The sequence below is a fragment of the Gallus gallus genome, chromosome 3 (genome assembly GCF_016699485.2).
Source record: "Gallus gallus isolate bGalGal1 chromosome 3, bGalGal1.mat.broiler.GRCg7b, whole genome shotgun sequence".
Taxonomy (NCBI): domain Eukaryota; kingdom Metazoa; phylum Chordata; class Aves; order Galliformes; family Phasianidae; genus Gallus; species Gallus gallus.
Genome location: NC_052534.1, coordinates 106,621,080 through 106,637,304, shown reverse-complemented (window position 1 = coordinate 106,637,304; position 16,225 = coordinate 106,621,080). Strand labels below are relative to the sequence as shown.

The 16,225-nt window shown below is 44.5% G+C and overlaps 1 protein-coding gene across 2 annotated transcripts in view; it reads left to right on the top strand.

The window, feature by feature from the left end:
* The window catches only part of PINX1 (PIN2 (TERF1) interacting telomerase inhibitor 1), a 61,027-nt gene extending 49,401 nt beyond the window's left edge, over positions 1-11,626 (top strand). For both annotated transcript variants that reach the window (XM_420036.8, XM_025149180.3), the window contains one exon: positions 10,050-11,626. In XM_420036.8, the coding sequence (XP_420036.4) occupies positions 10,050-10,649 (600 nt within the window). In that variant the 3' untranslated portion in view covers positions 10,650-11,626. The remainder of the gene's footprint in view (positions 1-10,049) is intronic.
* The last annotated feature ends 4,599 nt before the right edge of the window (positions 11,627-16,225 follow it).

The window sequence follows — 16,225 nt, the reverse complement described above, 5'->3', positions numbered from 1 at the left end:
GGAGGCTGTTCTTCCTCCGTACATCTCAAGAGCCGCCCTTATTCTTCCCAATAACAAATCCAAACTGACTCTTCCTTTTCTTTTTCCCTTTGTTCATCTTTTTATTTTTTTTTGCTTCCTCCTTCCCCTGGGAGAAGTCTAATTCAGGTTTATAAGAAACCCACATCTATTGGTTTTGGCTACTAATAGACTTCTTTCTTAGTACAAGGGCACAGACTGCACTGAAGAGATACGTAATGCTCTTTACAACTTCTAGCAAGTGTGCAAAAGGCTGAAATCCCCATCCTGTGGTACCTCAGGTACAGTCCTGGTATACCTCAGGACTGGGAAATAGTTTGTTTCTTGCTGAAATCTAAGGCTTCCCTTGCTAGGACAGCAACAATCAGTGCCAGTCCCTTCTAGCTGCTGTGGGAAGGAACACCCAGGAGCAAAGGTTGTGTCCTTGTCTCCTCAAGCTGTTTTTCCACAGTAAATGATGTCACATCTGAAGTTTGTGTTGCATCTTGCTCGTGGTTACAGTCATCCTGTCTTTCCTTCCTTTGATATTCTTGTTGCCAAAGTTAATTTAGATCCAAATTATAAGCTTTTCACCTCGAATTCTGAAGCTTATTGACTGTAGGCTGCTGTATAAATACTTACTACTGGTAACGTTAATGAATGTGGAGAAAATAGCAAAGCCTGTAAATCCAAATAAAGTCAGAACATCTTATGTCTTCTTTTACGCACAGTCTTCACCTTTGCTTTTATGCTGCTTGGGGTATAATACGTGCCTCCAGGATCTTGGAAGCTAGCGTTGCGAGTGAGTACAGAACAATACAAGTCTCTGCAGAAATGTTGCTCTGATAACTTTGCTTTTTTGGCCTACATTTCTCAGTAGTTATTATTTGTTAATTATGTTATATAGTGCTCACATGTGGGCTAATTGCTTCCCCAGAGTACTTCCAATGAAATGATGGACAGAACAAGGGCAGGATGTTACACATACCAGAAAGTAAAAGGGTAAGGTAGGACACACAGGCAATAAGGATAGTTAAGCTCTTAGGTCTGTATTTAAAACACAGTACCAATGTGAAGCATGCTGTGGGAGAGTTGGGTTTGTGGGGAGAACGCGTGGCTGCTAATTTAAATTGATCTGAGGAGCTGACTTGTAGAAATAGTTGTGTAAGAAAGTGCCAAAACTAAAGGCAGCAATGAAGAAAAATGTAAAAGAAGACTACAAGGAGGTTGGATAGAGCTTATTTGCAGAAAATCATAAAATCATAGAATCATAGAATGGCTTGGGTTGGAAGGGACCCCAAGGATCATCAAGTTCCAACCCCCCTGCCACAGGCAGGGCCACCAACCTCCAATTTCGGCCAGGTTGCCCAGGGCCCCATCCAACCTGGGCTTGGAAAGAGGAGGTGGAATGCAGAGCTGTACCCTGACAATTCCTGACAACAAGAGCAAGATCTGTATGAACTGTAGGGCTGCATGAGTGATGTTCCTTGGAAAAATAAAACCCTTTCCTCACAGACACTGTTTTCTTCAGTCCTTAATAGATGGGAGAGAAGAAGAACATGCATGCACATCTGTGGGATTGTATTTCAGATTTCAGCTCTCTTATTCATGATATTTCTATTCTTCTCCTGCATCTGTCTTTTAGCCTGCCCGCTTTCAGGCAGGAGGGCTTTGCTGGTATTTATGGTCTATGCTGCTCTGAATCGTAATGTTCTGATTCATTTTCCTGTGCTGCAAATACTTCTTCACACCTGCTTAAAGGAAAGGAACCAAGTCCCGACGAAGGCACGCTTAACAAATAAGTGACTAAAAAGTGACACAAGGAGGTATTCTCAGCAGCTCCTCTGCCACTGCTTGTGCTGAAAAACAGGAAATATCTGCACCCTTGCATAAAGGTCTGACTTGATGTGGATACGTGGATCAGCTCTCTAGCATATCACCCTCTCAGAGCAAAGAAGCGGAAGAGTTTCAAGTGTGCATGTTCCTTTTGAGAAGCATTTTCTAAGGGGAAGGGGAAAGGATTGAAGGTATGGCCATTTAAACTGTCTGCTTTGAAGGCTCGTACGTAAACTCTGCTTACACACAAGCAGTCCTTTCTGGGTTTGTTACTAGAAAGGGAATAGAAGTGCAGTTTTGCTTAGGTATTATCTTCAGATTTCAGAATGCATTTAGCAGAAGCCAAGCTGTGATGCTGACTGTGCTTACTCTTAGAACTTCTTTTACTCTCTGGGTATTTCCAGTGATTTTAATGGTACCCTTTCTCTCAGCAACTTAGTCTGCATGTTACATACTCCTTGCTAATACCTTTGCTTGTATTCAGAGTGTGGCTAGCCAAGCCCACTTGTTAGTTCTCATCTGTTCCATTCAGATTCTGTATCTGTGGGGTATAGGAAGGAATCCTTCATTCAGTAATTGGGAAGGGTTTGGTCTTCTGAAACCTGATTAGAAAGGATTAAAAGCAGCTGCCCATGCCACTTATTACAAAAGGCTAATGAAGAGTGCCTGGGGAATGACATGATAGTAGTAAAACAACCACGTGAAGAAGTCTTTGATTACTTCTAAGCGTTCTTACAGTGCTGCTTCCTTCTGGATAGCACTTGCACTCCTGGAATGGCTGTCCTGGATGTTGACGTTGACATTAGAGTGTGGCAATGGGTTGAAAAGACCAGGCTGCACTGATTTCATTGCAGTCCTGCCCACTCCTTCAAAATCCTGTATCTGAGAGCGTATATGGGTATACTGTAGAACAGACAAAAAATTGCAATGTATCTGTTCACTGCTAAGTGTCATAGCTGCATAACACAGGGAAATGGGAAGGCAACATCTTTGCACATCTGGGTTGCCTCTTTCAAGGATCTCAGAGCACTTTATAAACACTTCATGAAACTCATAGCTATGCTGCAAGTTTCATATAGGTGCTAAGGCATGTTTGGAGGCATTCAAGCCAGGCTGGATGTGGCTCTGGGCAGCCTGGTCTGCTGGTTGGTGACCCTGCACATAGCAGGGGGTTGAAACCAGATGATCATTGTGGTCCTTTTCAACCCAGGCCATTCTATGGTTCTATGATTCTACGTATGGCCTTTTTTTGGTAGCCTGGGCCGTAGCAGATAACTTGTCTGTGGTTTTGCACCAGCTCTGTTTGTAGCTGGGAAGAGAACTTGGGAAACGTGACCTTCCCAGTGCTGTGCTTGTTCTGCTGGACTGAGCTTCCTCTGTTGTTCAAGGTGAGAACAGAACAGTTAGAATTGATTGAGATGCTTCTGGGAAGATGAAGTCACTGTGTTTGGATCTCTGTACCGTGCCAGTAGAGAGATCCTAAGGGAAATCTCTTCCTTTAGTTTTGTTTATATTCATTCTAACACACAGATGTAATTTGCAAGGAAATGCAAAGGAAGAGAGGTTTTGCTGGCCTCAGCAGTGTAGCTAGAGTGAAATGAGATGTCACAAGGATATTTAAGTGTCTCACTTTCAAGAAACAAAAAGGATCTTTCTGCTCTGCGGTGTGCTGATTTCTCTTTAACTCTTTCCCTGCGTCCCTTCCACCCTTCTTGTGTGTCACCTCCATAGCCCATCACAGGCTCTGCTCATGGACTTCACACGCTGTGGTTCTTCGCTGAGAGGTAAATGAAGGCTTTTTTTCCTGAAAAGTGTGAGAACAGTAGGAGGAAGTCAGTGCTCTCTGCACAACACGGTGTCAGGGCTCTCAAGCTGACGTTAGAAGTCCAGGTGTTGTAACTGCCAGCATTGTGACCGTTAGTGCTGTACGACTGACCAGGATCTGATAATGACAGCTGGAATGAATCCCCATGGCTATCATTGTAATCAAGTCCCTGGCCAAAATTTAATCCCTTGCACTTTTGCAACCCTGTTACTTCCTGTTACGCTGTTGTTCTCAGGCTGAAGGCAAAACCTGGCTGAGTGTTACAGCTTTTTGGATGGCTCCTGTTTCAGTGATGGAAGCAGGCTGGAATCCAATACATTGTACAGCAGTAGAAGTGTTGTTGATCTGACAAGCAAATGGCATTTTGGATGCCAAGAGATGGCGTGCAGCAGCTTTCTGTTTTAGTGATAGTAATGCGCGAGTTAGACAAATAAATGAAAACAATGAAATTGGCCACTTGCTGAGGTAGGGGATGAACCTGCAGCAAAACATGTAATAGAATAATAGAAATAGAATTACAAGAAGGTCTGGGAGAATTTGGATGCCGTCGTAACGGAAACACATCACCACTGAGTTTAATACTGAAATAAAAAATGGAGTCAGCAGATGCAGTGCAGGAGTACTTGAACAGCAAACACCTCTGGGTTTATGTACTAGATTGCAATGGTTGCTGTTATGTGATGATAAAAACAGGTACCTGGGAGCACTGAGGAGCCTCTGTCCTTGGAGGGTCTCACAGCTCAGCTGGAAGCAGCCACAGCTGCCCTGTTCTGCATTGGCCGTAGTCTTGCTGTGGGCTTGAGGTCACTTCCAATCAGTGATTCAAGGAATAACCCCCAAATTATTCCGAGCAGAGATGTGCTACAAAATTCCTTACCTTTAGTTGCAGCCAGAGCGGTCTGCCTGCTCGTTCCTTGCAGATGGAGGCAGCTGTAGCAAGCATGGATCCTAATGCCCCAGAGGAAACAGGTTTTCTTAAAAGGGTTTTTCCTTGTCTCTGTTCCATTAGTTGCTTCCTAACCTCACTCCTTGTCCTTACTGATTAACAGACAGAATTGATGGTTCGTGTGGAGTACAGCAGTTAATATCCAACTGAAACATCTCCACTGGTTTCCCTGTCCTCTAGCATGGAATTTATTTTAATGGAGCTGAAGAGGAGAGTTTTCCTGAACAGAGGTCCTTTGAAGAAGTGCTGTCACGTTGTGTGGCCCAGACAGCTGTTAGACATGTAGGACTTGCATTTTGCTTCCCTTAGGTGGATGCCTTGCTCTATTGGCACTCAGTATAAGAAGTACGATTGCAACTTGTCAAGAAATCAAACTGCATCTCCTTTGTTTTTTTTTAGAGGGCTATAAAATGCTTCTAGAGCCCGGATATCCTATATTCCATTCCATAGAACCATAGAATACCCCCATTTGGAAGGGACCCACAAAGATCATTAAGTCCAACCCCCAGCTCCACACAGCACCACCCAAAATCCAAACCGTGTGGCTGAGAGTGGTGTCCAAATGCTCCATGAACTCCAGCAGCTTGGGGCCAAACAAAGATTAACTCCACCTAATGCCTTCCTGCTACTTTTCGGAGTTGCTTTCGGTAGTTGAGGCTCCTGGTGATTGAGGTTTCATGTATATACTGACAGATTCATCCTGCCAGCAAAGATCTGTGGTTTATATCTTGTCACTTGTCTTCTTCATCGTAAGCACAGGGAAAATTCTCCCCTTTTCTTGGCAGCAGCCCTTTCTGTATTAGAAACCTGGTATCATTAGCTCTTCCTAAGATGCTGTCTGCAGTATACCTGTCTTAATCAGGTGAGCTGAAAAAGTGAGAGCCTCCGGGGTACCGATTCTTACGCCAGAACCAACTTCAGAACTGATGGTACAGGGCCTTATTTATGCATGTATTTATTTTAATCCTGCTTAAACTCATCATGCTGCAAGTCTTTGTTCGCTCTCTTGCCTGTTTGATCCCAATCCAAATGTTTGTGCTTATACTTAATTTTAAGTTGTCAGCTCCTTAAAGCAAGACTGTCATCCTTCATGTCTGCAGAACTGGAGAGTGATTCTCTATTAATAATCTGCCGTGCTTCTCTGCATTACAGCTAGACCTGTGTTGGAAAGATACAGGGATGCCCTGGGTTCTTGCCTGTCAAGTTCCGCACGCTGTGTGGGGGTCCTACCAGCACTGAGGAGCCGGAGGAGCAGGAATAGAGCTGGATTAAATTAATCGTGTTGGTATGGTTTCTCAACAAGAAAGTCACTAATCACTGTGATTCACTCAGGCTGTGCAATGGGGGGTGGCAACGTAAAGCCATGGATCGTCATGTGATCACCTTGCAACTCAGGCTGGAGGTTTAGCTTCTACTTCCTTCATCTAGCCCATTTTCTGTAATTTAAGCAAGAATCTACTGAAATTACAGTTTAGCCATGTTCTGCCTTTATTCTTGGTTCTTCTCTACTTTTCCTTTTGTGTCATTTTTGTCAATTTGAGCTAACAAAATGACTTATGAAGTAGTACACCCTCATTTGCAAACAAGGAAGCAAAGGCATGTGAAATTACTTGACTCCAGTAATTGTACTTCATATCTGGCAGATCTTAGACTGTATAGTAGATTATTATTTTTTTTTTTTTCAATTCACCTATTTTAAGCTTTAAGTGCTAAGAAATGCCTGCGGTCTGAAGAGGAGGAACATTTCATTGAGTCAGCCCACACTGCAGCCTGCTCCTGGTGTGTGTGTACTGGCACGCTGCTTTACTCCAGTTTGCTTTCTGTGTTGTTGTATTTTTGGATCTTAATTCTTCAGCCCAAGGTCTCACAACTCCAAATGCGTTCGGGTTTGAAACTCATCTGGTTTCATGAGGTGTCTGCATACCATTCTACTGCTGCCAAACTTTCTTCCCCTTGTGATGTGAATCCTTTTCAGCATATAATTTACCATCATGCCGTATTCTTTCCTTCCCTAAATAGCTATGGCTGAAAGATGCTCTGAGAGTGCAGTGCCTGGGACAGGCAGTCCTGATCCTGCATGAATCAAGAGAGCCAGGATTTCACTCCACGAGTTTGGTGTGCTAGCTTAATGATTAAATCAGCATTGTGTGTATAAAGTGAAGAAAGCAGGCAGAAAAAAACCAAACCTGCTAGTACTTACAGTGCTTTATTTTCCATACATTCAACCAATTGCATAAACAGATGATGTTTACTGGGGACTTCTGGCTATAATTGACCCTCATCTTTTCCTGTGCACTTCCCAGCCTCTCCTTGAATTTTCCTATTGTTTCCTCCTAATCACTCCACACTTAACACTGTTTTAAGCGGTGCTTTGCTCCTGCTTGGGACCATCCTCCCAACTCCCTGCAGACTGCTGTTCCCAACTTCTCAGCCTGATTTTGTTGGCAGTTGAAGAACTCAAGACACAAAGATATCTCTTCCAAAGTCTTCAGGCCTCCCAGCAGTTAGAGCAGAACTGCTCTTTTCCTTTTACATGTTCTTCAGTCTTTGGAGCAGGAACCTTTCCTCTCTTCTCTCGTACAGCTGCTTGTTGGAGGTTGCAGAAATGCAGTACTCATTTAAATAAGTGCGTCGTATTTTTGGAATTGCATAAACTGCAACTCTCCAATCGAGAGGTGGGAGAAGGGCCATGTTTAGAGCTCCAACACTGCTCCCATGGCTACTTGGGCAAGTACATCAGAGAAGGGGAGCACTGCTGGCATGTAACAGCCCTTGTGGATGATTTATGGCTTTACACAAGCTTTTCCTAAACAGTGAGGTTTTCTAGAGTTGGCACCTCCTCATTTGTCTCCATGCCCTGTTAGTTCTGTGTTCGGTGACCCGTGGTTATGAAAATTCTTATCAATAAAGGAGTTTCTGAGCAAGGTTCTGATTTTCTGCTATCATGCGTACCTTCTGAACTCAGCTTAACCAAAGCAATGCTATTCTTTCTTTTTTATATATATATATGCCTAATGTATCTTATAAAAAGAAATGTGTGGAGTTCAAGTAATATTTGCCTTCAATTACAGTAATTAAGTTGTCAGGACTCAAAGTCACCAAGGGAATGAGAAAATCCTTTCCTGGTTGGCCAGGGAATAATTGGTGTTCTGGTGGCGAGTGCATTTCACATATTGGGTGGGGAGGGAAACTTTCTGGCTGGCATCTGCAGCAGAAAACCTGGGAGACTGTTTGTCATTTTGCAATGCAAGATGTCAAAATCCTTCTGTGGGTAGAAGGGAAAGGAAAAGAAAGTGACCTGGTTCACTTTGCTTTAGCGGGGCATCTATTTTTTGATCTGCATTGGGGCTGGGATGTGGATCTTTTAATAAGACAGTGCCTGCAAGCATAGCCCGGTCCATTTATTCTGTGGATTGTGTCTTGTCAAGCTTCTGCTGCAGCTCCCCTTTTGAATGCATGCTGTATTTATGTGTGTAGATACGTGTGTGCTTTTTTTCCTTGATGTGAAACAGCTCTTTGTGGACTTCTTCATAAACTTACCTGACGGTATTCCTGCAAGAAAAGTAAATCATTTTGATAAGTGTCCACATAAACATTACTGGAATCTTGAGTGTGGCGTTGCTTTCGTTCCACTGGAATAGCTCTCTTGAAAGCCAATGTATGAGGAAATCACTGCTTGTAATGCATCACTAATAACAGAGTTGTGCATTCCTGCTCATGTGAGTAAAGGTTATGGAGTCAGACCTGCAAAACCTTACTTACAAACCCTCACAAAACCCATGTCAGCTTGCAGGTCTAGTGATGCTCTAAAGAGAGCCAGATGGCCGATCTGCACTATCATGCAATAGCTGTAAAGCGCTGTGATAAGTACTTTCATTTCTCCCTGTTAGCTGCTGGCCTTCACCCTGTGCATTGGTATGTGCCAGGGAATGTGGCTGTGAAATACTCCTGCTCTGATTTGTTTGCATTTTATTATCAGTCCATGTTTATGATGCATGGGTAGAGTGGATGCTCCCATCTGTATGTGTATTTATGAATGGGAAAAACAGCGTAGTATCTCAGTCAGTGTGAAATGTGGGGCTTTTCTAAAGGTCACGTGTGGCTTTTGCAGAGGAGAAGGCCATGCCACAGAGGGTTAGTTCTCAGTGCTTCGATATCGATAAGGCTCCGGGGAGACCTTATTGTGGCCTTCCAGTACTTGAAGGGAGCATATTTACTAGAGGGGGAACGGCTGTTTACGAAGGTGGACAGTGATAGGACAAGGGGGAATGGTTTTAAACTGAGATAGGGGAGGTTTAGGTTGGATATGAGGAGGAAGTTTTTCACCCAGAGGGTGGTGACGCACTGAACAGGTTGCCCAAGGAGGCTGTGGATGCCCCATCCCTGGAGGCATTCAAGGCCAGGCTGGATGTGGCTCTGGGCAGCCTGGTCTGCTGGTTGGCGACCCTGCACATAGCAGGGGGTTGGAACTCGATGATAATGTTGGTCCTTTTCAACCCAGGCCATCCTGTGATTCTGTGATTCATTCTGTGATTCTATGATCCATGTCAACAAGTCTGCATTTCAGCTGCTTTTTTAGCATGTTTGTTTTACAAGTCAGAGACAATTTAACAAGTTATGTATTTCATCTTTTCATCTCATTGTATTTGTTGCTTTTTCAGAGTCAGTTCTCCTCGTGCCACACATAACATCCAGCTCAATGGCTGTAGTTGGCTGTTTGTTTTATGTTTATTTTCGAGGCACTGGGTTCTTTTTATAGTCGCTCACCTGCAGCTAGAGTTCAGCAGCTATTTATTTTGTGTATGCAGAAGCCTTGTAAGATCTAACCTGCGATGTTGTTTTTGCCATCTGATAACATATGATCAAATGGAGCATGTTTAAATAACAACGTCTAGGACACAATGACAGTAAACCAGCTATGAGACAAACGTTTCTAAAGATCAGATAAGATGGAAGAGATGCATCAGTGCTGGATTACTGTGTACATCATAAGTTGTTGCACTTCACTATAGGAGGTATTCTAGGCATGGGATTTCCTTTATGCCACGGGCTAACTGGTCACACTGCATTATTTTCTGTGTTATTTTCTGTGTTATTCTGTATCTCGTAGAGACATGTGCCTGTGCAAAGCGAGTGCAACACACAGTGTGTGATAGTGTTGTATGTAACCTGCATGAGTTGCACAGGCGTAGGTGAACAGTGAGAAAATGAAAACAACAGAAAATCATATCCCCTTCCCTACCTGAAGATCAGAGAATCATAGAGTAGTTGGAAGGGACCCATAAGGACCATCGAGTCCAACTCGTGGCTGAACAGCCTCACTTCTGCCAAGGGCTGCCATTAATTTTCAAAGCAGCATATGGTTTTAAGTGCTTTTCATATTTCAGCTCTGTTTAAGGCCATTACTTCTCTTTCTCACTCCTGCTCCTCCTTGTTCCCCTGCAGGACGAGGCTACCGATGCTGAGTCTCAGGAAGAGAAGCATGGAGGCTGCTGGCTCGCTGAGTCTACAGACAACATCAATACTGTGAAGAGTGTTCTCACTGTCCAGGAATATTTTGCCAAGCGCATGGCAAAACTGAAAGGATCCCAGAATGAAGCAGAAACAAAGTTAGATGGTTGCTGCCCCACAGCAGAAGCAGCCTTGGAGCTTTCAGAAGAACTGAAAACTAAAGCCAAGAAGAAAAAGAAGAAGCAGAAAAGAGATGAGGCAGAGAATACAGAGCAGTGTGAGAAGCCACAAGGGAAAAAGTGTAAGATAAGTAGCTTGAATGGGAAGGAACTGGATGCTCCTTTATATGAATGTCACTCGAGGAAAAAGAAAAGGAAACATAGAGAGCAGCATGATGGGGAAAGTATTAGTTGTGATGAAAATATGGGTGATGGAGAAACTTGTATGGGAGTATCTGATGGGGAAGATCTCAGCGTTGAGGACTCTGAGGCAAAGCAAAAGAAACGCCATAAGAAGAAGCACAAAAAGCAGAAAGAGGAGACAGAGGAGTGCACTGAAGGGACGCAGAGAAAGAAAAAGAAGCACTGCAAGTAGGTTTAACTGTTTGTGAGTCACACTGAGACTGTGAGGTGATTTGAACTTCATCATGCTGGATGAGGAGCCTACGTAAGCACCAGCCAGACATCCTGTTGTAATTCAGTCCTGAGTACACCTGAGCTCTTCATGCAACTGAAACCACAGACTGTGTTTAAATATACCTCTTACAGTGGGGCTGAGAACACTGTGACAGGCCAACATGAGCTTCAGTGCCATTTAAAATGTATCCACGTATGGGGCCAAGACTTGCACAGCTACAAATCATAGGATCGTAGAATCACAGAGTGGCCTGGGTTGGAAAGGACCTCAAAGATCATGAAGCTCCAACCCCCCTACCACAGACACGGCCACCAACCTCCCCATTTAATACCAGACCGGGCTGCCCAGGGCCTCCTGGCCTTGAGCTCCTCCAGGGACAGGGCATCCACAGCCTCTCTGGGCAGCTATTCCAGCACCTCACCACTCTCTTGGCTACAAAGCAAAACCTGATAAAGAAGAAAAGTCATTATGCTTTTTCAATTTGGCAAACCTAAGGTTCACCTTTGAGGTTGTGCAGGAGCTGTGTTTTTACACAAGCACTACCTGTACCTCCTTCAGCCCGGATTCACACTGGTGTGACTCCATTTCAGATAACAGTAAGCAAAGTCAGGGCTGGTTTTAACCACTGCACTTAGGGCAGCGGTAAATGGCGACCTGCTGCTTCACATTGACTGACATCCTACTACTGCCTTTATTAGTAAAGCCACCATTGTTTTCTCTTCTGACAGCTCAACTCCTGAGAACATAAGGGGTTTTGCAAAGCTGGATGCATTTTTTTTCACTGATTTTTGCAAAGTTATGTGTAACTTTTTCATTGATATCCGTTTACATACAAAATGAATGTTGTTTCTTCCCAAAATACTTGAGTCCAATTAAAGGATTGTGCTTAAGTGTCAGTACTAAAGAATGAAATTAAAAACTCCCTTTGCTCCCTATCCAATAGTTAACTGTTGTCAAGTAATATTAACTTTGAAACAGAGCTACAGGAGCTGTGCCTTTGTGATCTGTATGTAAATCTTTGTTTCCCAGGCAGTATTCATGGTACTTGTAGTGATGCACCATTCAAAGATGTCTTGGATGAGCAAAGTTTTGTATGAAATTAGGAGATCAAATAGATGTTATCTGCAGTAGTATGGCATTTGCGCGCTGAAACCCTGCAATTTACATTTGAAACCAAATGAGAGCCTGTTCCTCATTGTAAACCTGGAAAGCAGTAATGAGGAGCTGAATGTGGTTTGAAAAACATTGACAAGACGCAGATGTAATACGAAAGAATTTCCTTCAGCTGCTTTTATTGTCCATCGGGGGAAATGCAACCCACAACATGCAGCCCACATGGCTTCAGTTGTTTTAGTTGCAGCTGAACTGGACTTCTCACTGTGTAAGCTGTGTTGGTTTGCAAGTGCACCTTTCTTGCCCCAAGGACACGCTCATTCATTGCAGCAAGATGACTGTAGTTGTGCAGTGCTGTCAGGGAGAGCAAGCTGCCTTTCCCTGTGCTCCCTGCTGGGGTGCTGGAAGATTTTAACCCTTATGGCATTTGCTTTTCAGCACTATGCAGATATTAGCCAGCATGATGCTGCCGTGCTGGGCTTGTCCCCTGCCTTCCTTCAACGACGCATCCCATAAATACCATGAGATTGCTACAGTTGGGACGTGAAAACATAATTATCTTCTCAATGGGAGAAGCACCAAAATAATGTTTCACATTATATGGAAGCATCTGTGTGTTGAAGCAGCTCTTCTAGTTCCTTTCTCACTATGAGTTGGAGTTTTTATTTGTCAGTAGAAGCTCCGCCAAGTTTCCCATAATGCTGTTTTTAACTCCTAAGGAGCTGAACCTTACGGTCTCTTTGGGGTTTTAAGTTCAAAAGATGCTAGTAAACGAATAGGGTTTCCTTCTCCCAGTACTGCTGGGTTTGTTTGCTTGTTCTATTAATCTTCCACGAGTTTCTTCGTGCTAATTCCTACAGAAAGCATTTGGCCGCATTCCAGTGTTACAGAAAGAACAAAAAAAGGAATAAATCTTTAAATTTATGGTGCTGCTGCTGTTAAGCACAGTCTGCCTACAATTTCAGTCTGCCTCAGATTGAAATTCGGGCTACAGACGGAAGATTCTGTTTGTACAATAAATGGGAATTTCACCTTTTCCTGGGAAATGGGGGATTTTGTTTTAACGTGCCTTGGGCAGAACATGGGTGGTAGGGGAAAACGTCTTTCCCAGTGTACTCAAATCTGAGAGAAGATCTGAGAGAATCTGCTGCACTTCTCTTTGTATGTTAGTGATCAACAACTCTGTATCACGCAACCAAAAGCTCTTCATACCAGATCATAGAACCATAGAATGGCCTGGGTTGAAAAGGACCACAATGATCATGTGGTTTCAACCCCCTGCTATGTGCAGGATCACCAACCACCAGACCAGGCTGCCCAGAGCCACATCCAGCAATGGTGCCTTCCCACATCCAGATGGTGCCTTGTGAAGTGGATGACCAATGCTGCAACTTGTTTCAAAGTAATAAATAATTGTTTTTGTGTATAGTGGGCTGCGATTCCAGCTTTAACCAAACAGTTTGGCAAGAAAGTCGTTTTAGAAAGCGTAAGAATTACATCATTACCAGGGTGGTGAAATTAGCAAAGTGTGATGAGCACAAATAAATGATTTGGGTTTATTCTCACAAAAACTGGGCTTGTAAATAGCAGTGTCTTCTGTTATATGTCATACTCACATATTGCAGCACGAATTGAATGCACCTCCAAGTGAAATTACTTGGAAGCCAAGCAAAGTGAGCACCACACACAGTCTGCTTTTGCTTCCGGATTGAGAGTGATGCACTGACAGCATTGATGCTGCATCATTTTCAGTCTTGTAACTAAATAGTTTTCCATGTTGGTGATCCCAGGTCACCAGAGACATAGAAGAAAATGGCACTTTCCTGTGAGTTACTTGGGGGGATGGAGTTGTTCCTCACTTTGAGCTGTGAAATTAATGATTGGTGCTAAGCCTGCTCCATGGCAAGCTACTTGAACTGCAATTGCAATTCTGTGAACAGCAATACGCTAACTTTTGTGTTTTTAATGACCTGAAAAGCAGAAACTACCTCCAAGTACTTTGTTACCAGCATCAAACCAAAGTCTGCTCAAGCTGCAGCTGGACACGGGGTTTGGTTGGCTGGTGTCTGCTCCAGTGAAGCACCAGTACAGGCTGCACAGAGAGGCATTGGTGCCCCATCCCTGCAGACAGCCAAGGTCAGGCTGGATGGGCTCTGAGCACTGACGGAGCTGTGGGTGTCAATGTTCAGTGCAGGGAGTGGGTCAGATGGCCTTTAAGAGTCCCTTCCAACTCAAACCATTCCACGATTCTGCTGTTCTGTGGTTCTGGGGATGTGGCGTAGGGATGAGCACCACTCCTCCAATTTCCATCCAAGAGCTGGTTGTTGGCGCTATTAAGCACAAGTTTCAAAACAACAATTAAGATTCAGGACTTCATATCCTTATGTCTCTGTGAATTTCAGCTGAGATGCAGCTGCTTTGTGAAATGTAGGAAATGCACTCAGGGACCCATTCAGTTCAGCATCTTGTTAAATTAATGCAGTTTTCCTTTAAGCAAAAGGCAGTTCCAGTACTCACTTCTTTCAAATAAGCAGTTCTTGGCAAAATTAGCTGAATGCACCGATGTAATTAACCAATTTTCTCTTGTTTAAACACACAAGACTGAAATTCTTCAAGCACGCACCTTCAAAAGGCACCATTTACGTCACGAAACCTCCAGACCTGCCAGCACTGAAGGGAGGAAGGAAGCTGCAAGAAGAGAGGAAAACCACACAAAGTCACTGGAAACACTGCATAGCATCGTGCCGGCCTTAGAAAAAGACCTGACAGCAATGTGTCCTCGAGCAGTGTGAGGACTGCTCGCATCTGTCTAGCTCCTGGGCACAGGGGGGTTTGCTGAGGGGCTGTGAATCTCAGCCACAGCACTTGCAGAGTGGTTGGATGGCAATAAGGGCCAGCATGTCCAACTTGCAGCCCCGCATGGCTGGCAGTGTGGCCACCTCCATCGTGGCAATCAGATATTCAACTCAAAAGGCTGAGGATGTCTCTTTACCAGGCTTTCACAAGCCCTCTCCTAGCAGAGGGAAAGATCCTTTGCTTCACAATCACACCTTATTCGTGTCATCGCTTCTCGGCAGTGCGTGTATGTGTGGGCTACTGAGGATGTCGGTGGGATGGCAGTAGAGGCTGAACCTTCCCACCAATGTCCCATGATGTGTTGTTGCCACGTGACAGATGGCAGCAGAAGGGCAGTCTGGCATGGAAGTGCTCCTTGCATTGGTTCTAGTTTCCATGGAAATAAATAGGAGGCATTACTTTCAGAGCAAGCCATGTATATACAAACCAAGACAATTCCTCTGCACTCAGTGTAGCCCAGGAGAGCCGGAAGGCCGGGCAGCCACCAACAAGGGTGTTGTCCCTCTGCTTATCCCTGGGATAAGCAAACCTGTCTTTCTGTAAGCAAACTTTTGGTGGTGTGGGGCTGGTAAATATGATGAAAAGAGAAAGGGGGGAAAAAAAAAAAAAGAAAAGAAAAGGGTTGTGGTTGCAGCAGTGGGAAAACTGTCCCGATGCCAAAGTGAAACTCCATTTCTCAGCAAGTCAGAACTTAAATTCGGCTTCTGAGTCACTCCGAGTTTTGTGTTGGATTTTTTCCCCCCCTCCCCCCCTATTTTGGATCAATTTTAAAAGGTAAGAAGGCAATTCTGCTGCCCCCTTCAAACCAACCCAAATGTATTTTAGGCCATCCAAGCTGGATTTCAGAGATGGCGCTGGCGGAAATACTGTGCTGAAATGTTCACCTTTTACATCTTCCTCTGCAAAGGGAACTCCGTGGCATCTCCCAGCACCCAGACAGTGCCTGGATGGGAAGGAGGGAGGGAAAGAGGGAGGGTGCAAAGCAGCCTCTGCACAACCACCCATGGGGAGGAGGGCTCCGTCTGTAATTAAGGAAGATGAGAATATTGAGCTCGTTTAGGATTTGTGCTTCCTCACACGTTTTTCTTCTCTCCAAGGTGGGGGGTGGGGAGGTTGCTTCGTGAAAAGGGAATCGCCTTTTGGGGTTAAAACACCAACACAGGAGATTTCTGTAGAGAGTGGGTACGGCCTCGGCCATAGGGGTTCTCTGTGCCACCCCATGGGAGCTGCTGCCACCGTTCCCCGGGGCATGGGGAGAACAAAGCTTCCTTCCCCCCTTTGTCTGCTGGCTCTGTTTTAGCTCAGCAATTTCCCCGCTATCAAATCCCTGCGAGAGCTCCTGCCTCTTCCCGTGCCCCAGATACAGGTGAGCGTCGCGCTGCAATCCAGGAGGTAAGCAGAAAATCAAGTCCAGAGGAGCTTTCCCCGACTGCTGCTAATTACCCCGTGCTGTCGCAGGGAAGAGGTGGCATTTTCACATGGCCCCGGCTGCCTTTATGTAACGCGGAGCTGCCTACAGGACAGGTTTAACCTGCATTTTCAGTAGGGCGCAGAATGAAACCCAT